The sequence below is a fragment of the Micromys minutus genome (assembly GCF_963924665.1).
Source record: "Micromys minutus genome assembly, chromosome: 12".
In the NCBI taxonomy this organism is placed as follows: Eukaryota; Metazoa; Chordata; class Mammalia; order Rodentia; family Muridae; genus Micromys; species Micromys minutus.
This window is the reverse complement of record NC_137981.1, coordinates 30,481,244-30,508,810: the sequence shown is the minus strand read 5'-3', so window position 1 is coordinate 30,508,810 and position 27,567 is coordinate 30,481,244. Positions and strand designations below refer to the sequence as shown.

At 47.8% G+C, this 27,567-nt stretch overlaps 1 protein-coding gene across 1 annotated transcript; it reads left to right on the top strand.

Annotated features, from left to right (window-relative positions):
- The first annotated feature begins 3,402 nt into the window (after positions 1–3,402).
- On the top strand, positions 3,403–23,285 carry WNT5A (Wnt family member 5A). Its single transcript, XM_080926213.1, has 5 exons — positions 3,403–4,571; positions 10,271–10,404; positions 11,542–11,792; positions 16,624–16,916; positions 20,433–23,285. Exons 1-5 carry the CDS (start codon positions 4,566–4,568, stop codon positions 20,889–20,891), a joined length of 1,143 nt encoding a protein of 380 aa, XP_080782339.1. The 5' UTR covers positions 3,403–4,565; the 3' UTR covers positions 20,892–23,285.
- The last annotated feature ends 4,282 nt before the right edge of the window (positions 23,286–27,567 follow it).

The following is a 27,567-nucleotide window of genomic DNA, read 5'->3' as shown; positions in this document are numbered from 1 at the left end:
GCATAAAAAGAGGGTAGATTTTCCCAGAATGACAACCCGGGCCCTGCTTTCTCCCGCTGGGAAAGGCGGCACACGGATGCCGTCGTTCATAAATTCCTTATCTTGCACTGTGCTTTGGGGGAAAAAACACTGTTGGGAAAGCAGCCAAAAAAATATTGATTTATTTGTTCCTCGGAGTCCAAAGCATTTTTAATGAGAGAAGTATGGCAATGCCCTGCCCGTGTGTCTTCAGATGACTTAATCAGAGAACACACACCCCAGTGCAGCCATAGTTTGCCAGGAGGTAAGGGACTTCCACAAACTGGAGGCTCTCCTTTGGGGACCTTTCCAGGTAGAGAGATATTGATTTCTCCATTTCCATCTCTTAGTTTCCGAGCTAAACCAGCCAGCACCCAAAATGGGACTGCTTCTTAGAACCCAGTCTAGTTTTCCAGTGCACTCACCCTTGCTTGGCCCCTCACTAAAGACTCAAAGGGGATTTCCCATTTGTTCAGGTCTCAAGTACAAGACTGAGGTCTTTAGTTCTTGGAGCTCAGGGTTCCAATGGCATAGTTCTGTGCAACCATTATTAAAACCACCAGCTCTGAACCTCTCATCCCTTTATCTAAAGTCATTGGGACCAGATAGACTTGCTGGAAATCTTGCCAACTTTCTTCCTGAATGATAAAATATAGTATATGATTCAAATAGCAATTGTGATGTCTGGGGAAATAGCTAATAATGAAATCTGTTGTATTTCTTCAGTTGGAAAGATGAACATTCTCTGGCAGTGAAATAAAGGACTGGTCTAGTCAAAATTTGCATGCCATGGAGGGGGTTTGAAAAAAAAATCCTCAATTTTTCAGAGTTGATTCCCCCCCCCCCCCCGAGAAGTCGGTGTCTAGCAACATAGAGTGTATAGTCCAGACTCAGTGTTCCTGTGGTCACCTCGGTGTCCTTTTACCTGTCTCTAGTTGTAAAAGCCATTCTATTCCACTCTAAGTGCTGTCCTGGGTACCCCATCTACTTTCTGTCTGGTTGTGTGTGTGTGTGTATGTGTGTGTGTGTTTCTGAAAGTATGGAAGTGCTGAAAGGTCTTGTGAACACATGTACAAAGTAGCAGGGGAGAAACCGGGACTCCAGGCTCCATCTTCCACTAGAGGGAAGATCAAGGATGAACCATCAAGGCTGGATCTAACCCCAAAAGGCAACTGTACAGAAGCAAGCAATTATTCAGGTCTCGTAGGCAACAGCTAAAAAAAAAAAAAAAAAAATAACGGAAATGCTCTGTGTTTTTTTGCTTTGACCGTTAAGTGGAAGGGATTTGGTCTTCTGTCCTGTTCATTATGTAGCCTGCCTCTGGAATCCAGGGCACTTGGGAGCCAGGTGGCTTCTCTGCTCTTTGTGGGCCTCTGTTCACAGCTACTCCCTGCTTGTTTTCAACAGCCACTGGTGAGTTATATCCTGGAGATGTGCTTGCCCAGGGCAGAGCTGGGGTGTCTGCCTGGGGACACCTGGGCTGGGGGTGGAGGAGTATGGGAATTTCTTTGCAGCTGCAGCTACAGAACTGAATAGCTGGAAGGGAAGCAAAGAGAGGAGAGAGAGAGCCTGGAAGCAATTCTCCTGATTGGAAAAAAAAAAAAAAAAAAAAAAAAAAACCCACCTCACTTTTCCCCCCTCAAGTGTGCAGATCTAAAGCTACATGGAAAATTATGAAATGCTGGAGATCGATAAAGGATGTAAGCCTAGAGAGGGCTGGAGGGAAAGAGGCCCAAGGTTTGGAGAACTCTGGTCTTCCTTGGGGCTACACGCATCCTTAGCAAAAGAAACCCAGTGGGGGAATGGCCCCCAATCTACCCATCTTTCCCAGTTTGCACTTTGTCATCAAAATAACCAGGGAGTGCAGTGATGGGAAGCAGTGGGTACATATAAGGCTGGGACAATGGAGGAGTGCTCACATTTCTAGAGCTGAACTTGTGGCTTATGCATGTTCTAGGGTGGGCTGCTGGGGATAGGGTGAGGTGCAGGGTAGCAAACCCAAGCTGTCAGCACCAAGTGCTTAAGTCAAAGGCAAGCCAGTAGATGAAGACAACTGACTCTTGTGAGTGTGATGTGTGACATGTGTGTATATGTCCTGTGTGTGTGGTATGTATGTGTTGTGTGTTTTGCGTGTACATGTGGTGTGTACTTGTAGTGTGTATGTGGTATGTGTGGGGGTGGGGAGTTTGTGTGTGTGTGTGTGTGTGTGTGTGTATGTATGTGTATCTTTTACCCTTGAACATTGGAAGATGGGAAAGATGAAGAAAAGAATCACACTATTCTGTGAGACACTGTTTGAGCAGGATACCCATGGATACCCATGGTATGCTGGAGGATGGGGTGGTGCATATCCAGCAACTCTGTCCAATCGATGTTTTAACAATTTCAGCTAGCAAAAGTGTCTAGAAGTTCTGGAGTCTGGATTCTCCCCCCTCCCTCCGCCCCGTTCACCTAAGGAAGTCTTCTCACCTGAGAGCTGCCACCTAGAACCCTATCAGCAGCACGGCCTCTACTCTTGCCTGGCCGCGTTGGAGTGAGGAGCAATCCTGTCTAGCAAACCTCTAGGACACCAGGGACTTTGCAAGATGCAGGAGCCCACCCCACACTCCAAGCCCAGGCTTTAAGTACTTTCCCCATGGCGTAAGAAGGAGACATCCCGACCAGGATCCATGTCAGTTAGGTCGTTTCTGTAGAGGCCTCAGTAAATGCAGTTTGAGATAGTTAAGCCAAGGGGACTAGTTCAGAAAGTTGGGGTTCAGCCTCCCAAACGGGTCGACGGCTTTGGAAGAAGCTGAGCCAGTCAGGAGGCGGGCAGGCAACAACAGCAGAATGGACCTCGTTCAACAGATGCCTGGGGGATGGGGAGCCTTGAGGAGGGGGCCCAAGGGGGAGCGTACCCCGCCTCCCGGCACCCCGGCCCGTAGTACAGCTTTAAAACCCTGCGAAGTTTGTCATAGGACAGCCTCATCACGCATGCGCATAGGCAAAGTTGACTTTTTTTCTCCCCCCCCCCCACCCCCCTTTGCCTCTCCAGCCGCGTTTGGTTCTGCAACTTTAAAAATATTTTTTTTCCGCTGAGAACACCAAGGGAAAGAGGAGTCTGGAGAGAGGGAGGGCGAAAGTGAGGGAGCTGGTCAGAAGGGCCGGGGGGTGGGGGGGCACGCGGTCCCTACGCTGGGGCAGTCAGTCTGTGGGGCACCGCATCGCGTGGAAAGTTGCTGCAGGCTCCGAGGAACCGCCTCCGCCGCCCGGAGTCCAGATTGTGCGGCCGCTGCATCGCGAGCTCCTTCCGCGGCCTCCAGCCGGGCCCCAGGACCGCCCCCCACCCCCCGACCCTGGCCGCCACCACCGAGGAGGTGGGCAGCCTTGGCCGCCATGGACCTCTGGAGTTGAGTCGCCGCCGCGGAGCTCCGCGCCCTCCGTCCTCTCGCTCTCTTCGCCCTGGAAAGGAGGGGGTGGAAAGAAGAAGGTTAACCAGAAGAAAGAAAGAAGAAAGAAGGGGACCAGACGGGGGAAGCCAACGTTCCCTCACGGGCTAGCTGTCCATCATCGGCTTAAGCCACCAAGTGGCAGAAAGTTCAGGGCTGCCTTGAACCCATTTTCTTCGCGCCTGGTTTTTGCCAGACTCTAAAATGAAAGGACAAAATTTGGCGCTGACTCTTGCAGCTCTGATGGCGACTTGTGCGATTTCAGCGGCATCTCCCGGAGAAAAAAACATGCGTGCCTGATTGTTCTGTGGCCCCGTTGCTGCTGTTGCTGTTGCTGCTGTTGCCGTTGTGTATGTGTGTGTCTGTGTGCGCGCGTGTGTCTCTGTGTCTCTCTCTGTGTGTGCGTGTGTGTGTGTGTGGTGTGTTTGGGTGTGTATCTGTGTGTACACAGACGTCCACTAACTAACTCCGCTGCAGGAGCAGCCCCTGGAAGCAGACGTTTCGGCCACAGACCCGGAGAGGAGGAGCTGACAATCAGGAGGCGTGAGCCGCCAGGAGTCTGCAGAATTCGTGGTGTGAATGAACTGGGGGCATCTTGGGCACAGGGATTGCCCCCCTCCTTCCCCGCCTCGGGCCACAGTTGAGTAGTGGGGCATTTTTTTTCACCTTCTTGTGAAGAATTTTTTTTTTTATTATTTGTTGTAAAGTCTTTTGCACAATCACGCCCACATTTGGGGTTGGAAAGCCCTAATTACTGCCGTCGCTGATGGACGTTAGAGAGGGAGCGCCTCGCCGCGGAACAGTCGCCTGCGCGCCCTCGTCGGACCCGCGGCTCCTGCACAGTGTCCCCGCTCGGCCCTGCGTTTGCTGCTCGCCCGCGCGCGCCGGCGCCCTCTCGGTTCCTGGGCACATCTCCACGCTATACCAGCTCCGCAGCCCGAGCCCGGGTGCCAGTGCTAGCTTCCGCTCCGGGTCGCTGCGCCCACCCGACGCGCCCAGGAGGACTCCACAGTCCTGCTTTGGATCGTCCCCCCAGGCTTAACCCCGACGCTTCGCTTGGATTCCTCGGCCTCCTTCGCTCGGGTGGCGACTTCCTCTCCGCGCCCCCTCCCCCTCGCCATGAAGGTAAGTGTTCTGTGCGCACCGACGCTCCTTATTTTCTTTTTTTTTCTTTTCAAAGTTAACCGAACTCTTTAAATCTCTCTCTCTATCCCCTCCATTTCTCCAACTACCTAGAGAAAGCTACACTCCAGTATCGTTGGCAGGAACTCCTATCTTTTCCTCCCTTACTCTGGGGACACTGCCTCTGCGTCCTTGGAGACTTTTCCTATAGGCTATTCTTCAAACCTTTTAACTATGGAGAAGAGCGAGGGCAGAAAAGATAGTTCTGGTCCCAGATGGCATTCCTTTTTACCTCGAGAACCGGGAGTGTAGTTTTACTATGTGTATTTCAGCAACAGGATAATGATTCGATTCATCGAGTATATATTAAACTCTCATTTCACCGGCACGCGGAGATTGTGTGGCTGGAGATCTGAGGCCGGATGAGGACTGGGTTAGGAGAAAGGCTGAGAGACGAGGGAAACTAGGGGCCACCTATCCTAGAGCAACGCACTCCCCACCCCCAACCTCCGATCAGGGCCCAGTTCCCGGCTCTCCAGGTCGAGTAACCGGAGCGTTCCCGGCCCCTGTGCCTTTAAGAGTGCCTGGCGGGGGGCCAGAGCGCACCCCGCGCGGGGAGCGGGGTCGCGCTATTAGCTTTATTAGCGGCCTCTGGGTGAGCTCAGGTCCTTTACTGCAGCATTGGGGGCGGGGAGTAGTGGTCCTAGTGGCTTTAATCCTACCCCCTGAGCGGAGTCAGCCTAGTGCTTTAGAGAGTCTAGGGCCTCTGCGTTGCGAGAGCGGGCGGGGGTTAGTTTGTGAACTCGTGTTTGTTTTAATTGTCAGTTGTATGTTAAAGCCGAGTCACACACTCTGAGGGTCACCGAGAGTTCACTTTTACAAAAGAGTTAACGTTTCGTCTTGGGATATAACTAGCAATTTTCCAAACAACTTTTCTTCTGGTTGCCCTCCACGTCTCGATAACAATTTCCATTTCTACTTCATATCTCGCGTTTCCAGCTTTCTAGTAGGGAGTAAGATGAAAATCGGAACGAAACTGTTTCCTAAAAGCAAACAACCTTCTTTCTTCAAAGAAAGGGTTTTTTAAACTCTGGTGCCTCTAAGGCCCTGATTTACCCTCCATGTCCTGTCCGAGTCACGGCTTCGTGGTCGTACTTTAAATGGACAATTTGCTCTTGGGAAGTAACTTGGGCCCGGCAACAAGGTCGCACCTCCTTATTCTCCGCTGTCTTGACGATATTAGCACACCTAGCCAGAATTGGTTTCAAGACATTTTCCATCAGGCGAGGCTTTTTTGAGGTGTGTATGTGTGTGGGGGAGACAATGTCGTAATGTCGTGATGTCGTGAGTACCCAGCGACAGTAAGTTATGGGTGACATGTTGAGACCCCTTGCTCTGCTTGAGGGGGAGGTTGGGGAGCTGGAGATGAGTCTTTGACAAGCCGGCTTAGCCCTGTTGGCGGTTCGATCCTAGATCCTCCGAAGGAGGCCCAGTCCAACACCCTAGTCTTCCCTTCCAGAGCGCTCCTGTGCACAAGGGGCGCGCTACGTGCCTGTAAAACTGAGCTTTAACACGGCCTTTCTGACCGACCGCGCGGTGCCGGCTGCCCCCTGTTGGCCATCTAGAAGTAAGGTCCCTATGAGATTCAATACTTCTACTGGCACCCCGGCGACTACTCAGCCCCAGTCTCCCAAGACCCTTCTAAGATCTCCGCCAGGGGACAATCTGTGTTGCCCTGAACTTCGAATAGAAAAGGACAATTGGAATAAACCACCAAAGAGGCCTTGGGCAATTTAGACAAAGGATTTGGACCCTAAGTCAGTGGTGAGGGGGTGTCACCGCAGAAGGCCTCGGGTGTGGCCCTGGCTGGCTCTCTGGTCCTGGAAGCTTGTTGTTCCCCCCTCTCAGCCTCTGCTTCTTCATCTATTAAACATAAAAACCAAAAACTGATTTGTCTTCGTTTATGAACTTCGTCTGTTAAAAAAAAATTTCTCCGTAGAGATTGGGGACTGAACTGATCTTTAATTTCTCACAACTCAGTTTTAGACAGCTGACTCTGTGATGAGTTGGGCGAGGTAGTTGTGTGTGGGCCCTGGAGAGCCCTGGGGTACATCAGCAAGGCTTAGGAAAGGGAGGCGAAGTTTATCTTCTGGACTATTACTGTTCTGTGACCTCCTGGCAATTCTGGGTCACTCGGGAACTTTTCAGGTTTCTTACCCTGACTGCAGCTCCAGACAACCTCCGGCTTATCTCACTGGCTATTTCTGCCTGCTGCTTGTACCCTGGCCACACGTACTCATGGAGTGGGACAGTTACAGCTCAGCTGGGTCCAGGCCAGAAAGATGGGGAGCAATGCTTCCTTTGTCTACTCCCCCTTAAGTAGACACCCTACTGGTCATTTCTTCAAGGTCTTCTTTCTCTCTGCTGTTCTCTAGCAGGAGAACCAAGTTTGTGCCAGCGACCGAGTAGTTTCCCTCCCTCGTTTCTCCATTCGTCTTCTTGGTTCAGAGAAAGAGCAGACTGGAGAATACTGTTCAATTTCCATCCCTTCAAGAACGGAGATCTGGGAGTTTCCCATCTTCCTTTTCGCCACCCAGAGCCTGGGTCACTCGTCTTCCGCCTAGTTGGCATCTCTCATTTTCACTCCCAGACGTGGCCCCTAAATGTAGAGTCTAGCAGAAGAAAATGGCCGGACTGTAAAGTAGGGCAACTGTCCCCTACCTCCCGAACCACCTCCCGCCCCGCGCCCCGACCCTCAAAAGAGACTCTGTGCCTAGCCTTTCTGGTGTTCGCCTTAAGGAACCGCCTGTTTCTGCACTTGGTAGCTGAACACTTTTGCGTGTATCCTGTAACTATCTAGACTGAGGAAGTCGCCTTTTCCCACCAACTTCCCTCTCCCTCGTGTTGGTACCTTAGCTCAGCACTACTGCCTGCACCTTTCATCCAGTCTGAAGGCTCTGGGGGTTTCTTTGTGGGAAAGCAGCAGCATCCAGACTCAGCTGCCTTGGCTTCAAGACCCGCAAATGCTTTTCCTTCACTTCACTCACCCCTGCGCTGCACCTCTTAAAAGCCCGCACCCTCCACTGTACGCCAGGGCAAGGACAGATGCCCCAGCTTCTCGGTCGGCTTTCCCGAGCCCCTATTGGAAAACATTTGGCTCGTTTTCTGGATAATTTTGACCAGAACTTTTGTTTTAACCCTGTTGCGGGGTTCTCCTTCCACATCGTCGTCTTCGCTTCGGATCTCTCCTAAACTCACCCGGTCGGATGTTTTACACTCAAGAGTGGAGGTGTTCCTTAGTGAGTTCGCTGTGAGTTCCTTGAATCGCTCAGATTTGTGGGGCTGCGACAGACTGGAGAGGAAAGAAAACCGAGTAGTTTCCAGGCAAGTGCAGGGGGTCCAAGGCAGATGCAGCTCACGGGGTTCTCCGCTCAATCTCCTTGGGATACCCCTATTCTGTAACCGAGGAGACGGGAGTTGAGTGAAATGGGTGGCTCACTCGCTGTTAGCCGGGGTTCTGGGAACTGGTGGATTTGCCCCGGGGGTGTCGGGCCGAGATAGGTTCGGTTTGTGTGGTTTCGGCTCTAACAAAGAGATTCCCTGTAATCCGCCGAATCTGTTATCAATTTCTCCACCACCCGCGCCCCGCCCCGCGCGCCCCACCCGCTGCGAAGCTCCAAAAGTTAGAGAGACCCGCCGCGATTTGAGAGCTGGAGCCCTTTGCAACCTGTGTGTCTGTGCATATGTGTGTAAAAGTGTGCACGAGGGTGTGTATGAATGTGGGGTGCGTGTGTGTGTGCGCGCACACACACACATTAGTGCATGGTTTTAGCCTCCACTGGGGACTCTAGCCTTTGCAGCCTGGGCCGCGTGCAAAGAAAGACCCTGAAGCCCACCCCTCCCCTGGAGGAAACTTGACACTTCAGGCGGGGGTAGGGAAGGAGACTGAACCTTCTTTCTCTTAGACTGGGGAAACTCCAGATTTCCATTCTCTCCAGGTTGCGTTCCCAGCTTTGCGTTGCTTTGGGGACCGCCGAGCCTAGGCTCAGAGCACTGGTTAGCTGGCACCGGGAAGCACAAAAGCTCCTCTACCAGAAGCCCGGAGGTGTCCAAGCCAAAGGGGTGGCTCGAAAAGGAAAGTTACCTCCTGCTCCAGGGCCCCTTAGCGTTTCTACTGCCTACAGGGTCCCCTCCATTCCTTTTACGGAGCTGGTCTCGGCAAGGCCTTCGCCTGGAAGAGGTTCACTTTTTTTTTTTTTTTTTTTTTTTTTTGCCTTTCCAAAAGAAGGGGCTCCCTCGGGGGCTTCGGGCATCACAGAGTTACACTTATCAGAGACGGTAAAGGGGAACGTTGGAAAGCTGCTCCTCCTACCCACACTCCCACACTCTTCTCTCTCCGCCGCCGCCTGCAGGTGGAAAAATCACCAGTGGGAGCAGCCTGAGAACTCTCTGCTCCCGAATATCTTCAGGAAGGAAACTTCGCCGGGCTCCCCGCGCCCTGGATGCCAGGGGCACTGCTGATGCTTGGGAGCTGGCTCCGCTTGGGGATCTGTCGCCTCGGCCCGTTTGCCAACCTTTTGGAACTGAATGAACTGAACCCAACTTGGGCCAGGGAGGCTAGACTGGAGGCAGGGTAGCGGTGTGCTTCAAGACACAGGCCCGCGGTGGTGCGATGAAATCATGGGGACCGCTCCAAGAGAAACAACAGGCTCTCGGTGGTTTTCGCTCCGCCCCCAGCCGCTGCTGGACGTGGGGGCCAGAGGGAGAGTAAAAAGTCAGAATAATGGGGTCCAAGGGAAGGGAAGGGTAGAGGAAAGATCCTCTCCTGAAAGCACTGAAGCCAGATACTTCTTTCTACCTCTCAGACAGATAGGAGGCCGCTGGCAGGAGGGGGCAGGCTTTCCGGGTTCCCTGGGGTGGGAGAGCCGACCGTTTTCCCATTCATTATCCCTTACCCCCAACTCCATCTACTCCCCGCCCCAAACTGGCTGAAGCAGATCCTAAAGGAAATCCAGGCTGCTCTTCCCCATCTGGAAGTGGCTTTCCCAAAATCGGCCCCGTAAACTGATTATAAAACATACGATGTTAATTCGGAGCTGCATTTCCCAGCTGGGCACTCGCGCGCCGCGCTGGTCCCTGGGGCCTCGCCCCCACCCCCTGCCCTTCCCTCCCGCGTCCTGCCCCCACCCCCACCCCCGCGCCGGCCACCCCGCCTCCTCGGCAGCCTCCGGCAGTGCGCTCCACTCGCCTTTGCGCTCCTCTCGCCCATGGAATTAATTCTGGCTCCACTTGTTGCTCCGGCCCAGGTCCGGGAGAGGACGAGGGTGGCGAGTTCCCGAGTGAATTTTCTAGGAGGGACCGAGCACAGCGGGGAAACTAGAGGGAAGCCAGGGGGTGCGGGACTGGAAGTCGCAGGAAACCTGGTACCCCGGCTTTGACTCAACAGCATTGAGACATGTTTGTAATCGCTGGCTTGTCCCGCGCGCAGGATCCTAGCGAAATAAGATTTCCTGGTGAGGTTGCGTGGGTGGATTAATTTGGAAAAAGAAACTGCTTATATCTTGCCATCAAAACCTCACTGAGGAGAAGCGCAGTCAATCAACAGTAAACTTAAGAGACCTCGGATGTTTCCGTTGTTTAAACTTGTATGCTTGAAAATTATCTGAAGGCAATAAACATCTGCTCCTTTCTTCCCTCTCCAGAAGCCCATTGGAATATTAAGCCCGGGAATGGCTTTGGGGACCGCTGGAGGTGCCATGTCTTCCAAGTTCATCCTAATGGCTTTGGCCACATTTTTCTCCTTCGCCCAGGTTGTAATAGAAGCTAATTCTTGGTGGTAAGTTAATTCTTCCTTTGCACTATGCTTTAGAATTGAAAGCCGGAGAGTGTACATGGGTACACTCGTTTACTATAGATGGGTATATGTTCTATGAGCTTTTAAATGTGAATTTTCTTGTAACCCCCTCATTTTGAAAACCATACACTCAGTTCCACGGGAGAACCCGAATATCTAAATCTCAGCCCTTTTCTAAGAGGCCCTTGCTGAGACGTGGGCTTGCAGTAACGTCGTGTACCGAGAGGGAAAAGCACGTCTTTAATAATCGAAAGCCTCTCTATAAAGTTTACTTTTGCTGCTCCTCCCAGGTCAAATAAAAATGAGTTTCCCTTTTTATTTTTTTTTCTGTCGTTTGAGGTTATTAACCCACAGTATCTGAATCGATGGAGCCCTAGGAGACATCTGACCCCCAAGTAGAGAGTATTTGCACTTGAAATTTGATCAAAGGGGGGTGAACTTGAAATCGTCAAATGTCCCTAAATGATGGTTTCTCTCTGGACTGCAGTATATTGTGGGGATTGTGTGTGTAGGCATTCTAGATATTTTCTCCCTGGTAATAGAGTAGAATTTTTTTTTTCTGTCAAATGTGCCATCTGGTCACTGGATTTCCTAGGTTGGAGCCTTTATATTCACTCAAGAATCCCCTTAAATGCGTCTGAAAAACACTGGGGCTTTTCTTCAGTCTGTGTACACATCTCCATCCGAACTTCCATTTCTCGGAAGGTACTGCTGTCTTCCACCTAATTATCTCTACTTTTGATTCCTGAATTTTCTGAGGAGGATTCATCTAGTTTGTAGGCATGGAGTCATTTTCTCTAAAGCCGTGGCTGGTTTCTGAAAACCTCCCCTTCCTCCCCTTCTCTTAGTGAGTCTCAGAAATACTGGTTCAGGTATGCGGTGACTGGAGAAAAAGGCAATGAAAACACGGACTGAAGGGAGTGCACAGTCCCTCTGTTTTCTGCAGAGTTTAAACAGAGGAGTTCTATGAAGCCCTTCTCATACTTTGTCATTCGGACAAACAGGAGAGAAAAGGCATCTGTTTGCTCCAAGCCCTGTATGGCTGACATGTTTTCAGGGAGGAGGGAGCTCTAGAGTTCACGTAAATCTTGAATGAACATCTCCCCCTCCCCTTTGCAGGTCCCTAGGTATGAATAACCCTGTTCAGATGTCAGAAGTGTATATCATAGGTGCACAGCCTCTTTGCAGCCAGCTGGCAGGACTTTCTCAAGGACAGAAGAAACTCTGCCACTTGTATCAGGACCACATGCAGTACATTGGAGAAGGCGCGAAGACGGGCATCAAGGAATGCCAGTACCAGTTCAGGCACCGGAGATGGAACTGCAGCACCGTGGACAACACTTCTGTCTTTGGCAGGGTGATGCAAATAGGTAGGACAGCGTTTGTGACGCTCATCCATTTTGTTGGCACAGTTGCCTGAATGCTTGATGAGTTGTCTGCTTTACAGCCTGGGTGATGGCTTGGGGGAACTGTGTCATTTTCCAGAATGGTATTAGTTCTGATCCCCACTTCTGATTGTAGTTTCTAACTCCTTGAACAAGACCAGGAGGGGGACACCTCAGGTCCCATCATTCCCTGGGACACGTCATTTTTGTAAAATGCAGCTTGTTTAAAGTAGAAGCGGGATGCATGCTTCAATTGATCAAAAGTAGATAGGGCAAAGCTGAGCCATTTAAACCCCTTTAAATCTAAAAACACTTGTGATGGTTATAAGTGTCTCAAGCCACAACCCAAATGGCCCAAGTTGTCATCTTTCAGAACACTGGCAATGCAGTCAGTAAGGTTTTAATTTTCCTAATATAGACATTTCCTGGGGCTACAGAGATATATAAAGTTAAAAGCTTTATTTTTAGTTCCAAGAAAGAATTTTAATAAGAAATGATACAATTTGTGTGTGTGTGTGTGTGTGTGTGTGTGTGTGATCTTTGACAACTGGCAGAAAAATACACACTTCGGCTTTTAACCTAGAAACTTTGAAGTAACAATTTTAAGTGTTTTTGCGTACAGCTTGAGTTTTAATTTTTAAATATGTTGTTGAGTTTGTTGTTCCATTCAGGGGGAGGAGATAGCATTTAAATTGGACCAAAAGAAAAAAGAAATTGAAAACTCAGTTTGCTTGTGGTTTTGAGCAGTGGTTCTGAGATCCTTCTTGACAGATGGGCCCTGTGTGTTTTCTAGTGTGAATATTTTAGGTCTCTTTAGTTTTATGCAAACAAGCCCTTATAATTAATATCACTGCAGTGACTCCAAAAGTAAGAAGCAATTTATCAAGGCAATTAACTGTTTATACTGACTGGAGATAAAGAGTTGGCTTAATATCCATCACAGATGGATAAAATACTTTCGAAAGAAAACCCTAAAAAGTGCATTCATTGAGAACAAAAAAGAGTTGTCAGTGGATGCTTGAGCCAAGGGACTTCATAAACTAAAATAACACAGGTTTGGAAACCACTCCTCTAATCCAGAGGGGGAACAGCCTGCAGCCCCAGCCTGCAAGGTTCACGGGGCTTTGTCCTTTCTGTCAATGATTAAAATGTGCTAATGTATATACTGGGGTCGGATTGGAGTAGCAAAGCCTAGGGAACCAGGAATGGTCCCTGGATATAGATTGTTGTAAGGTAGCCAAATAGGGGATATGGTAGGGACTTCTGCCTTCTGAAAGTTCAAGAGAAAAGTTAAAACTTCCTTGTAAATTCTATCTAAATGTCAAGTGTTGTTGGGTATTTCCTTTATAAGCACCTCTGCTGCCTTTAAAACCACTGTGTTCTCACAGGGACAGAAGTCAAAAAAGGCCAGAGGAAGGTGGCAGTTGCAAGGGCTCTAACTGAACTAACTCAGTTGAACATAGCTTTGATTTGACATCCTCCTCCCCCTCCTCATCCTTGACAAGAGGCCTGCTCCAGGCAAGAGTGTACCAAATAAGCTCTCGTTTGCTGAGTGAATCTAAGTTCTGCTGAAAGATTCATTTTAAACGTGGTTCAAGATTCAAAGTGCTTGCATCCTCAAGGCCAAATGCCTGCATTTAATTGTCCCTTGTAAGTCCCCTCTTTGGCCTTTGGCTGTGTGATACTTTCTGGTAGGGATTGGCTGGTGGGGCTTGCCTGTGTGGCGCCCTCTCACAGTCTGGTGAGGTGAGTGACCAGTGTGGGTGGGTCATCTGATGCTCCAGGAAGCACAGGATGCATCTTCACTGGCCAGAGGTTCCCAAGTACCTGGTTGTCTTAAAGCAGAAAACCACCTGGCAGCTTTCTTTTTTTTTTTCTTAATATTGGAAAGGAGGGAAGGAGAGTAGGAAAACTATAATACATTTTCGGTATGAGAAGGAACAGAGACTGAACTCCAAGAATGCAAAGAAGTCTTGGCCTTCTTTTTCCTGGCTCAGGCTTTGCTTGAAGTCAGTGAATTTTGGGACAAGTTGAAAACACCTTTGGTGCCCAAGGTGTGCCCAGGTCACTCCAAAACCCTCAGGGTCTCAGGGATGTGAAGAGTGAGACTGGCCTGTGAGATCCTGACCCTGTGAGGGGCCAGTGTCTGAGAAGCTCCTGCTGCCACCTCTGACCCCTTTGCAGGCTCATTGTTCTAAGGTGCCAGTTGCCCGGGAGGCACTGCTCACAGCCGCCTCCTAAAGGGCCCCTAGCTTCATTTTAGAAACATTCTCATTTTTCACCACGTCCGCCTTTCCTACCAGCCTTTGTCTCTCTCCTGTCTTTGTTTCTAAACTGTGAAAAGATGTCAGGAAGGCACCATTTTTAAGGGATGTGAGGATCCAAGTCAGCCTAGATTTCATGCAGAGGGAGACTTAACCAAAAGAGCAACCATAAAGACACAGAGGCTGCCCTCAGCCAAGCAGCGCTCTGCTCTTCAAACTGCTGTTTTTCCACAGTCAACAATTAGCTTAGAGACTCCTCCCAGGCTTTGTATTCTGGATGAAAATCGAAATGATTGAGCTAGACCTATTGGGAGGAGAAAAGCTGTGTGTGATTTGTGTTTTGTATTCCAGTAGGCTCTGTGCATCCAAAGGGCACTGTCTCATCCTCCTCTGTCCTCAGAGCATCATTTTTATCTCCTCTTTCTCCACCCACAAGAGTTTTATTCTGTAACCCTCTGCAGCTCCAGCCACACTTTCCGTATTATCAGTGCTAATCTTCAAATAACTCCGCCCATCTGTCTGCCCTCCTCCTTATTTTCAACTCCCCCAATGTATGCACTCTGCTGTCTAATTTGAACTAGACAGATGTAAAGCCCCACTGGAACTCTCTGGTTGGATCTTCCTGCCAAACGCCAGCATACTCCTCAAATTATTCATTTGTTAAATGCAGCAGGGGAGTGTGTGTGTGTGTGTGTGTGTGTGTGTGTGTGTGTGTGTGTGAGACTTGAAACCACAGTACTTCCTGGGGATCACAAATGGCCCCAGTGAGCTCTGTGACAGAACTATTCCTGGAGAGGGCAGGCAGGAGAATCAGCAGGACCATTTTGGTTAGACCTTCTCTTTGGGTCTGGCTGAATCTGGCTGAGATCAGCTGTCTTTGTTCTGTCCCTGTTTCATAAAGATGGCCTGCAAGCTTTCTAACTGTATGAGGAACCCAGTTTGGTACAGGTGGTTTTAGCATCAGAAGGGACCTTTATTTTGTGGGTATCCATATCAATACCCTTATTTTACAGTTGGTTTTTGAACATGAGGCATACCAGTCTTTCCCCTAAATGCAGGCCCAGTTTCATTCAAGTGGCAGAATGTTAACCCTCTCTCACTGTGCAGCTGTCTGTCAAGTTGCTTCTTGTTACATTCGAAACTTCTCTATGCAAGTAGAGCTCAGGCTGGTGTCTGTGGATAAGGCTCCCATGAGTGTTCTACGGGAAGATGACCTTTACATGTTCCGCTCCCCCACTCAACTGGAGTCTGTTCCCTTTTTCTTTCTGTTGCTTTCTCACCACTTAAGGCAAAGGCCATGGGTCCAGCATAGGTTAGGACAGTCCAGTGGTGCACGGCAGTAGTAGATATGGAACCAAGATGAAGGAGGAGGCTGTTTTACACTTAACTGCTCCTTCTTGTATAGGGGGTGGTGGTACATAAGTTAATCCCGGCACCCAGAAAGCCGAGGCAGACAGATCTTTTAGTCTGGCCAGCCTGGTCTACAGAGTGAGTTCCCTACAGCCAGGGCCACACAGAGAAACCCTGTCTTGAGAAACCAAATCAAACCAAACCAAGCCAAAAAAAAAAAAAAAAAAAAAAAAAAAAAACAAACCCAAACAACCAGACAACAGCAAACAGCAAAAAACTTACCTGCTCATTCTCAAATGAGAAAATTTTAGGGCAGGGTTAGAACTGTTATATGGAGTGGAAATGAGAGGAGAGCTCAGGGGGTCCCACAGCAGCGGGGGAAGAGATTATAGCTACACAAAGAGGGTGCCAGGAGAAAACTATCTGTGGCTCCCCAGGGAATTTTCTGGCTGAGGATGGGGACCTGAGAGTCACAGAGGTTTCTAAGCCTAGCGAATTGTGTTCTGTTCAAGACAAAAAAATAATATCAACATCAGAACAAGGGCAAAAAAGCCTAGCCCAGTTCTGAGCTTTCCTTCAATGACTTCTTTCATGTGTTTGGAAATAGGACATGTTGAATATCTTCAAATGGGGTTAATGAAAAACCAAGGCAGCAATGCTGGGGGTCCTGCCTAGGTTCTAAAACATCCCAACAGATACGGGTATCCCTATCTCTTTTGTTATTTGTTGATGCTGTGTGTGACTGTATCCATCCTTCTGAGCTGGCCTCAAGGTGGGCCCAGGGTCTGGGTGTACATTTGGGTGGGGCTCGGGTATGGGACACCAGCTTGAGGTTTTTCTCTGCCTGTTCAGTTATTTAAATAGCAGCTGAGGTATGTTTGGGGCGCTCTCTCTCCTTTATCAAATAATCCAGGTTTTCTATGTCTTGGGGCTTCCCCAGGGGTTGCTGTCTAGTTTTTGCCTGCCCTCGGTATTTTGACCAGTGGTTTCCCCAGCACAATTGTGTCCAAGACCTGATGTGCTTGGGACCCTTACCTCTCTAAGGATTGGTGTATGTTGGGGCTCTCTCAGCGTTCTCCAGCCTGCACAGGCCAGTGTGTTAGGGGCTTTAGTGGCACTCCGTCTTCTCTCCCCTCTTCCCAGCAGGATCTATACTTCTGTGTGGGGCAGGCAATCTAATGACCCCTCATCCTTATCCGCAGGCAGCCGAGAGACAGCCTTCACGTACGCGGTGAGCGCTGCTGGGGTGGTGAATGCCATGAGCCGAGCATGCCGGGAGGGCGAGCTGTCGACCTGTGGCTGCAGCCGTGCTGCGCGCCCCAAGGACTTGCCTCGGGACTGGCTGTGGGGTGGCTGCGGGGACAACATCGATTATGGCTACCGCTTCGCCAAGGAGTTCGTGGACGCACGAGAAAGGGAGCGAATCCACGCCAAGGGCTCCTATGAGAGCGCACGCAACCTCATGAATTTGCACAACAATGAAGCAGGCCGCAGGGTGAGTGCCATACTCTCCAAGACACACCAACCCCCACTACCTTTTATCTCCACCCCTATCCCCACCCTTTCTCCACACACTAAGGAGCTGGGCCAGGGCTTCCTGTCGCTAAAGCTCAGGTTAGGTCTCTTGGGATACTCATGTCTGGGGTTTCTGTGTATGCTTGGCATCCTCTATCTTCCTCGGCTCTGCTTCTCCCAGGCTTTTTTCTTTTTCCTTTTCTATTTTTCTCTCTTTCTCCCTCTTCTTTTCTCTCTTCCTCCCTTTCTTCTTTCCCTCCCTCCATCTCCTCCTCCTCCTCCTCCTGCCCCCCACTTCCTAAGTCAGGGTACTCTGTGGACTAGGTTGGCCTCTGACTGAGAGATTTACCTGCCTCTGCCTCTTTGATGAGTGCTGTGATTAAAGGTTTCTCTCTCTCTCTCTCTCTCTCTCTCTCTCTCTCTCTCTCTCTCTCTCTCTCTCTCTCTCTCTTTCTCTCTCAAGTCACTTCCTCATTTATGGGCCTCAGGATAGAATGATCTATAATGTACTCCGGAGATCCAGCTGTTTTCTGAGAAGTGTGTTGTGTATCTTTTTAGCTGGTCCCACTGATGGGTAGTAGAGGTCACCAATTGTGGCTGGGTTTCAGTTTGAGGAAAGCACAGGAGCAGGGCCTCATTCTAGCTTGGACTCTCCTTTTCCTGTCTGTCTGTGGCATTATGTGGCAGTTCGGATGGGCTGAAAGTTTTTCCAAAGGGCTTTTTTTAGGGAAAGGACAGACATTCTAGCAGTTTGGCATTTCTTAAGTCTGACCAGCAGGCCAATCCAGGATGGCTCTACAGGAAGAGAAACTGACAGTCTGTCCCCAGCTTCTTGAGCCTTCTGGTTCCCCCTCTTTCCTTTCCCTGGTAGGGATATGAAAAGCTACTCCAAGATATTTTAAAAGACCCCTTTCTCCCCCTGCGGTTAAACACATGGCGCTTTATGGCCGCTTTAAAATGAGGGGGTGAAAATGTTTCTTAACTTTGGCAGCATTGAAAACCAGGGTCATTAGTTTTTCACAGAACCCAGGGTAGGTGCCAGGGACTTTCTGGTCAGAGGTTTCACTCTTCTGTATTTTGGGGTGAGGAAAAAGGAAGATAATCACAGAGTAGAACACGGAGGATTGGAAGGAACCTCTGGCTCCACGCCCTCGTCTCTCAGATTGGGAAACTGAGGCCAACTACTTACCGGCTTTGTAAGGAAAGCAGTGCTGGAAGCCTCAGCTGACACACTTTAAACAGATGCATCAGAGCTTAGGGCCGAAACACCCGGGGAGTGGCCGCTGGAGATGCTTAAAAATCAGATCCTCGGTGTCCACATTTGCACACCTTCCAGTGGCTGTGGTGATGACTCCCACTTGCAGTCATTGTGAAGACGACGTGGGGTCAGGCATTAAGGCCACACTGTTAGAAATCTGACTTAGACCAGTGCTTCCTTCGGTTCGATCTCAGATTTTTAGCTTAGTCAGTGTTTGATACATGATACATTAATTATTAAACACTGCAGAGTACTAGGCCCTAGGAAAGCCACAGATCATGGAGATAATTCTGGCTAACTTCCTGTCGAAGTGAAAGCTACATATCTGAGGGTGTCAATGAGATTTTGTTTATGCTTCCCTGAGGGGATAGGTAGTTGCCACAGAGAAAGCACAGCATGTATTGGCTCAGGCTTCCCACCTTAGGGACTGCTCCTCTCTCTAGATTGTCATTGTCATAAGCCCATGTGTGATTGCAGGGGAGGGCTCTAGCTCCATTCTCTGGAAACCCCTAAGGGCACATTTCCAAGATCCCACCCTCTTGGCATCTTCCCCTCTGTGTAGGATCCAACTGGCACATCCAACCAGAACTATCCCTAGCCATCTTTGGAACTTCCTTATCTCTTCTTTCCTAGAGAGAAAAACCCGAGGGGCTTGTCCATTGTCAGGAGAGGGTCAAGTCTTTCCAAGTGGCAAGAGGGACCCCCAGAGAAGTTGAAAAGTGACTTTGCTGGTTTTGTTGCCCTTGATACTGTTACTTGCATCTTCTGATGTGCCGAGTCTTTGGCTTTGTTCCATCATGGGAATGATGAACCGAAGGATCTTAGTTAGTAAGAGGCACAGAAACCAGCTCTTCTCTAAAGTGGACATTGGGTTCCTTATACAGTACACTATGCCAGGAAATGATATTAACACTTGTTAGGGCATTAGCTTTTGGTTTTCCTTAAAAAGGGAGCAAAGGTTAAATATATTTGCAAAACCTTCCACAGTCTGGAACTCTTTATGGCAAGCGCTGTGGGCCCCTGTTAAAAGAAAGTCCTTATAATTCCTTGGAGGAAGGAGGTTTGGGCGGACGCATCGCTGGGTTCTGGACAGGCCCTGGCCAGCACTGCCATACCATGATGACTCTAGAAGGTCACTGGCATGAGGAACTGTGGGCAGTCAGGACTATAAATAGACAACCACCACCTCCCAGACTGCTGGGCACACGGCTGTGGGGCCAGACCTATGAGCGCTGCTCCTGGGAGGCCTGAGGTGACTGGGCAAAAACCCAGGGCCACGGTCCTATCACCCTAGAGAAAGACAGGTCTACTGAGTGAATTTGGAGTGCCAAGTGCTTTTTTGACTCCTTCAATTTTATCCTCCTGTGTAGGAAGTTGGTACCATCCAAAGCTGCCAAACAGGTTTGGAAAGAGGCAGCTAGTTGCCTAAGTTCAAGGGCAGAGTCAGACATCCTATGTCCATGGGTGAGACCTAGGGTAGGATAAGACAGAGTAGGAACTATAGGTCCTATAGCGGTAGACATGAAACCCAGACCAAGTTCTCCTACAATCTGGCTGTGTGACCTACGTGAGCCTTCTCGCTATGGTGGGTGTTATTTTATCTGTTTCTGCACATGCCAGAAGCTGCTAGCATGACTGGATGAGGTCACAGGTGTCACAGCAGGTGTCCCGACAGTGGAGATAACACAGTAATATGTTAGATGGTAAGATAGTTAGATAGTCAATAGTAGAATGGGTGAACATTGAAACCCTGACCCCACTGGGGATGGACCCCTTTCTAGCTCAGCACTTACCAAGTCACTGAACATGGGCTTTGTGTCCTACCGTCTGGTTCAAATCCTGGCCAGTAGTTGGGCAGAAACTCATCTCTCTAGGCCTCCATTCCTCAGATAATGTAGCATGTCCCTCAGAGGCTTGGATGTGGGTATGCATTCAGATAGAATAGGCAAGAAATGGAGATTTCATTGTACTGGTAAAATTTCCCTCCCACAAAACTGGAGGCCAATGGGATTTTTTTTTCCTCTGTTGCTCTCTGAATGTGATAGTTGTGGATGAAATTATAGACACTAAGGCGTTGCAGGATTTCAAAGAAGGCAATGCAATAGCGGTGGGGAATGGAGGAGTAACACAGCCCTTAATTCAGCCAAGGGCTAGGGCTGCCTCTACAAAGGCTCCTGCCAGCATCTTAGCTCCTCTAGGGAATAGTACAGTAACATTCCCCTTTTCCTCCTCCTACAGACAGTATACAACCTGGCAGATGTAGCCTGTAAGTGCCATGGAGTGTCTGGCTCGTGTAGCCTCAAGACGTGCTGGCTGCAGCTGGCAGACTTCCGAAAGGTGGGCGATGCCCTCAAGGAGAAGTATGACAGCGCAGCGGCCATGAGGTTGAACAGCCGGGGCAAGCTGGTACAGGTCAACAGCCGCTTCAACTCCCCGACCACGCAGGACCTGGTCTACATCGACCCAAGTCCGGACTACTGTGTGCGCAACGAGAGCACTGGCTCGCTGGGCACGCAGGGACGCCTGTGCAACAAGACCTCAGAGGGGATGGACGGCTGCGAGCTCATGTGCTGTGGGCGTGGCTATGACCAGTTTAAGACGGTGCAGACCGAACGCTGTCACTGCAAGTTTCACTGGTGCTGCTACGTCAAGTGCAAAAAGTGCACGGAGATTGTGGATCAGTTCGTGTGCAAATAGTGGTGTGCCTGCCTATCACCCAGTCCCACTCCCAGGACTCACTTATTTATAGAAAGTACAGTGCTTCTGGTTCTTTTTATTTCTCCCCCAAGAATTGCAACTGGAACCATGCGTTGGTTTTCTCTTTTTCCTTCTGTTACCATCTAAGAACTCTGTGGTTTATTATTAATATTATAATTAATATTTGGCAATAGTGGGGGAAACTAAGACAAATATTTATTTTGAGGATCTTTGCAAAGTTAGTACGAAACTTCTTTCTTCTGATGCTACAGGATAAAGGTGAAATAACACGTATTTGAACTTATCTGTGCAGTTGGGGTTCACATCTAGAAGGTGTAGGAACTATTTTCTTCTGAAACAGAGAGTCCTATGAGATGGGTGGTATCCAGGGGAAAGAGGCGGTACAGACCCATGAATGACTCAGTCCCTGTGACCTAAATGAATTGCAGGTGCCCTGGTACAAGACAAAAGATCTTAAATATAGATATATTAAATATACATATATGCCAAAAATATAGAATATGAGACACTCTGGGTTTCTTTTTTGTATTTCTAGAATGATCTTTAAGAAGGTACGAGCAAGCATCTCATATTTTCATAATCAGGCATATCATGTATGTTACTATATCTCATCTACAGATACTCCGTTCATTGATGTGCCTTTTTCTAACAGTTCTTACAACCTGGGGAGCTGGTGGGTCGGGGGAGGGCAGTCCCCAGAAATTAGAAAACTTGAAATTTTCTACACTGAGGCCATAATCTTATGGCGTTAGCCCAGCTGATTCTTAATACCATACTTTTTGTCCACAAAGGGATTTTGACAAAAAAAAAATCTTATTTTGAAAGCCATCTTATTTTCTTAAAAATGAAACGTTACCCACGAATCCCTTACACAGACAACAAGAAAATCCCATGTAGTTGGGCACCGCAGAAGGGCAGAACGCCTCTCTGGGGAGATATTGGCAGTCATCTTCCTACATGACCCCAAGCCCTCTCTGGACTTTGCTGGCCATGCTTCCAAATGGCAGCTCTGGTGAAAGCTTATGGCTGATAGGGCAGAAACTGTACCCGAGGAGCAATGCTCAAAACCAGCTACTTAGGGATTATTCTCTACGGCTTTTCTTTGGAGATACGGTAACGTGACATGTTTTGCTGATGTCACTTGGCCCAAGGAGTCCACAAAGGGGTTGCGTCTGTTTGGTTGTTATATTTCTGTGTTTTGACTTTCTTTTTGTGCTTTTCCTATTATCTTGCAGGTGTACCCTAAAACTGTTCCTAGTGTACTTGAACAGTTGCATTTATAAGGGGGAGGGATGTGGTTTAATGGTGCCTGATATCTCAGTTTTTTTTTGTATATAACATATATATAAATATACATATATAAATATAGATATTATTATATCTCGGTACAGTCTGGGATCTAGATTTACAGTTTGCTCTAGACTTTCTGTCTGGAGCATTGTTCTTCATTGCATTCTAATTGGGAATTTTTTTTTTTGTCCAAAATTTTTGAGTTTTGACATTGGCCTGTGACTCCACACGATCCTACCACAAACACCAGGAAGCAAGCTAAGACTGGGAAGAAGCTCTCGGGGCTCCTGTCCTGAATGTATGTTGGTTAGAAAGTAGCCTTTCTGTTTCCTGTCTACCACCCGTTCTCCACCCTCTCTCTGGTGTTCTTTGTGGGGAGGGCACTGTGGTTCGTCACAGTCCTGGACTTTGTGAGGCTCCCAGAACCCAGGAGCACCAGCCTCTTCTCTGTTTGCTTACCTCCTTTCCCAGGGAGGACTTGTGACTGTCCTGTCAGACAGGACTGATCTGAGTTCCCGAAACAAACCAGCTCACCACATAGATAGCTAGTTTAAACAATGTTTTAAAAGAAGGGCACCTCTGCTTCAAAAGTAACATCTGTTCTGTTGTTTTTGTGGCCTGATCTTTTTTTCAAGGTTTGAAAAGATATATGTATCCATTCATGGGCTTGGTAGCCTTCTGGTCACCTCAGTCCTGTGGCCTTTAACTTATTGCCCAAAAATATTCACTTCCCCTCAGCTACAGTGAACTGCAAGCAAAAGATCTTGAAATGGAAAGAAAAGCACTAATTTAGTTTAAAATGTCACTTTTTGGTTTTTATTCTACAAAAACCATGAAGTACTCTCTCTTTCTTATTTGTTAAATCAGATTTTTTTTTTTTAGTGATTCATTTTTATGAGCAGAGTGGAATTTAACAATCCTAGCTTTAAAAGAAACTATTTAATGTAAGATATTCTACGCGACATTCAGATATTTTGTACATCCCCTATGGCCTTTATTCTGTACTTTTAATGTACATATTTCTGTCTTGTGTGATTTGTATATTTCACTGGTTAAAAAAAAAACATCGAAAGGCTTATGCCAATGGAAGATAGACTATAAAATAAAATGTTACTTGTATGTGGGTAAGAGGTTTCAGTTGTCCTTCAGCTAATTCATGTAGAGAAATATTTTTAGTTGAAGCCACAAGAGACAGCTAGGGCAGCTATGTGTTCAAATAACAGAAGAGCAATTTTTTTAACCAAAAGTGAACTGTTAGGAAATCTCAATAGAGCTGTCTCTGTATATATATTAGAACAAAATTGGAATTCTCCTCTCCTATATATGTTCCTTCAAAAAGAGAGAAAGAAGTCAAGCAGATGGCTTAAAGCTGGTCACAGGATTGCTCACATTCTTTTGGCATTATGCATGTGACTTAATTGTTTTAGAGTGTGTTGCTATTGTAACATCTCAGAGATGAACCAAAAAGGCTCATGGCTTTCATCCACGAGCAGCTTTTCAGCTTAGACACACACATGCTTGTACATGTGTATGATACACATGTGTGCATGCATGTCTGTGTGTATCCTTGTGTTTGCCACCACAACTCTTGTGCCTCTCTGTTTGGGTTGACCAGGCATCTCTATGTCTCATTTGAAAGCAGTCTTTATGGAAAGAAAGCAAGGATCTGCAGAGAACAGGAACATAAGATTCCTCGTGTGCCATGCAGTTAATAGAAGGCCTTCTGCTTTCTGGAAATGTAGACTAGCATCTGGCCAGGACTGCAGACTGATACATTAGCTAGCCCTCTTTGCCTTTTTTTTTTTTTAAAAAATCCTTTTCTTTCCGGATAACCTTGTAACATATTGAAACCTTTAAAGGAAACCAAGAATGTATTATTCCACACACACAAAAATAGAGTAGACCAACATATAGAGTGTTTAAAATAGCATTTCTGGGCAAATTCAAATGCTTGTGGCTCTAGGACACACATCTGTTTCCGTTTTTCTTCAGTTGTATATTGACCAGTGTTCTTTATTGCTAAAACATATACTCGATGTAGCAATGTCAGCATCTTTTCCCTTCCCATCCTGGAGAGCATTCAAGACCTTCCCAGTAGAGGAACATCAATGAAACATTTAAATACAGGCAGTGGCAAGCAGAACCATGTCCAAAATGGTCAGCATTGGGCTCCAGGGTAAGGCTATATCTTGCTCCAGTCCTGTTTCTTTGTGCTCTTGACCTTCCAGGGCTGCCTAGGTCAACAGCTGCCTGCCCACACTCTCCCCCACCCCCAGAGGATTTCCCCAGTACCCAGTTCCAATGTGTCTTTTTCTGCAACCTTACTCAAGCCACTGGAACCTTTCAGATAGAGCCCCAGAGCCAGATGGCACAACCTGTGGACAAGAGCTGTATTGACTTGATCACTAGTATTAACTAGTATTAACTAGTATTAATACTAGTGTTAATACTAGTTAATAGTCACCAGTGTAAGGAACCTGAAATAACTGTTCGGTCTGAAATATAGGTAGAGGGTGAGGATGGCAAAGTTGCTAGTAACTTCTGGTCCACATTTAATGCACATAGGCCTGGAGGTATAGCGCCAAAGCACTGCACTGTTATTGTAAAGCATACTTTAAAAATATTTATTGTTTTAAAAAGCATTCTCTAGTCTTCCCTCTCCTTGTGGAGCGGTAAACAAGATGCCATGTTGTGAAGGTTTAAGATGATTTTTTTTTCTTATTGCGGAACTATTTAGAGACCCGAGAATTTAAACTTATAAAAGGGATCTTCCAATTTGCCTGTTAACATAGAATTTACACTTAAATCTGATGATTGGATAATGTTTTATGTTATGGGAATACCTTTGTTAGTGAACTTCATAAAGTAGATGCAAATAAAGGTCGATGTGAGCCAATCTAGACGTTTGGATAGCATTTTCAAAGAAAGGAGAAACATCTTAGACCAATTTTTATACAGTTTTCACTTTGCTGAGCTAGAAAGAAGATAAAGATTATTTATTTTTGTTCATATCTTGTACTTTTCTATTAAAATCATTTTATGAAATCTAGCATGCTCCTTTGTGTGTATTTAGCAGAGAGAGGCTGAATTCATCTGAGTCTGTGATGTGCTTGGAAATAGCAGAGGACCTCAGAATTTTAAAAAGGCACTAAGATTTCTGGCATGAGAGATCATTATGTTTGAACCTCAAGGATGTCTTTTGTAGATTAATGCTGGTCTTTCATTACCCTCCAGTTAATTGTTCCTTTTTCCTTCTTAGCTTTGCTACAGCTGAGATGTAAAGATTCTTGCTAGATAATTCTCCTCTGTAGACATTTGGAGTGGAGAGAAGGGATTACCATAAAATTCCAGGGTCAGGGAACAAAAGAATGAGCTGGAGAGAGAAGTAACATGTTTGAGAGGAAGAGCAGACAGAATCAACTGGAATGTTCTGCCGGTTGCTTAATGACACAGAGACTGTCATGAGCTTCTTAACTTGGGGTTCTTCCACCCCAGCACCACTGGAATTTCAGGCTGGGTGGCTCTCTGGAGGAAATCTGCCCTGTGCAGCTCTACCAATACTCCCAGCCTCCACCTACTCGAGGCCACCTCCCAGCGGTTGAAAGATCTGATGGTGACCCGGAGAAGGACCTCACTCCCAATGGGAAAATGCAGCTTTAAATGTGGGGCTGAGGTTCTGAGCAGTTGGGAGAACGTGGCTTGATCAGACCACAGACATTTACCGCTCACTGTATGTGGACTAGAGTAGGCTAAGCTTGTTGTTTGTATTTCAGTGCAGACACCAGAGATCCAGCAAGCTGGCTTCCTCGCCAAGAGCAGATACGGAGCTGACAGGTGGGGCTCAGATTCTCACAGTGACATTTGCTTTGCCACCTGGAAAAAAAGGGGTGTGGTGCGGGAGAATAGAAGCTTAGCTCCTAGAGTTGTTGGGTAGGAAAACCCACAGAAGCAGGATTCTGTTACAGACTCCTAGCACAACAAATGTTGCCTGGGAGGGGAGTAGGTAGGGCAAGGGACTGCCTAGGCCTGAGGGTTCCTCTAAGATGTACTGTTAATACTTGCCCCTTGTGGGAGTGGCCTTTCTCCTTGCTAGTGGCCCTGGCTCCTAACTATGCCTTGATTTCAGTGCCTCCTGATTTGTTTTGTTTAACCTGCATGAGATTTCTAAAGAAGGCATATTAGATGTGGGCTTTAAAAAGAGACAGTTTCACATTAAAATTTAGGTTTCTGGCTTGAAAGCCAGGAAGAATGGGGGCTGGGCACTTGTATAGCAGGTTCAAGCAGCTGTCATTACTGTAGCTGGTCTGGCCCATCCATTGCCTTTTGCTTTTAGTTTGTTTCATTTTAAACAGAGTACTCTCCCTTCCCCCAACCCCCACTGCTCCTTCCTCAGGGGCTCTTTGCCTCAGCATGGTGACATTTTTGTTTCAGATGTTTCTCTTATAAGGGGTTCTCTTGCCCATCATAGGACATTTGGTGCCACTCCAGACAGGTTTCTGCTAGAAGACAGCAGCAATCTCCCATGTATGACAATGTATGTCAATCACACTTTTGTCCCCGGATACTGTTAGATGTCCCAGCGGGGTGGGGGCACCGGACAGTGAAAGCCTTGAAGTTGTTATTGTGTGTTTAGATACTTGCAGTGTAAGTAAGAATTAATGAAAGGCAAGACTTCCTGTGCAAACACGTATCATGGGATCTCATTAACTGCTCCATGGCTGTTCAAAGAGGCCTTCCCTCCCCAGGTTTGGCTCTGCCAGTCAAGGCCATGTCCTCTGAAGTCTTGATTTCAGCCCTCACATAGAACAAGGAACAAAAGCAGCCACCCACTTAGAGCTAATATTTAAATGATGTGATCTAACCCCCAAGGCTGCCCTACCACCTACCAAAAAAGGTGGGATTAGTTGAAAAACCAAGACCTTGAACCATCAGTGGTATTGTTCTAGCCAGCCTGCCCCTCCCCCACCTGGCTAAACTGGGTGTGTGAGGTGAGGCACCCTGCAGACCCCAAGCAGGAAGCACTCCTGGCCTGGGAAGACCCTTGCCCTTTGGAGGACTCACAATGGCATTAATGTAGGACAGGGTAGCACAGTAGCCTCAGTGTAGGCAGGAAAGAGGCCAAGGCTGAGATCCCTTTGGTGGGATGGGTTTCTTCTGCTCCCAGGAAACCTGGGTTGCTTGAGCAAGGAGGGAGGCACCTGCACAGACCCATTTCTTCAAGATGGAAATTGAAAATGTTAAAGTGCTATTGGAAGGTAAGTTTTGGCTCTCTCTCCCTCATTCTCTCTCTCTGGCCTTTTCTTTCTTTTCTCTGACTCACTAGTCTATCATTTGTATGTAGCCTGGGCTAGCCCCAAACTTGCAA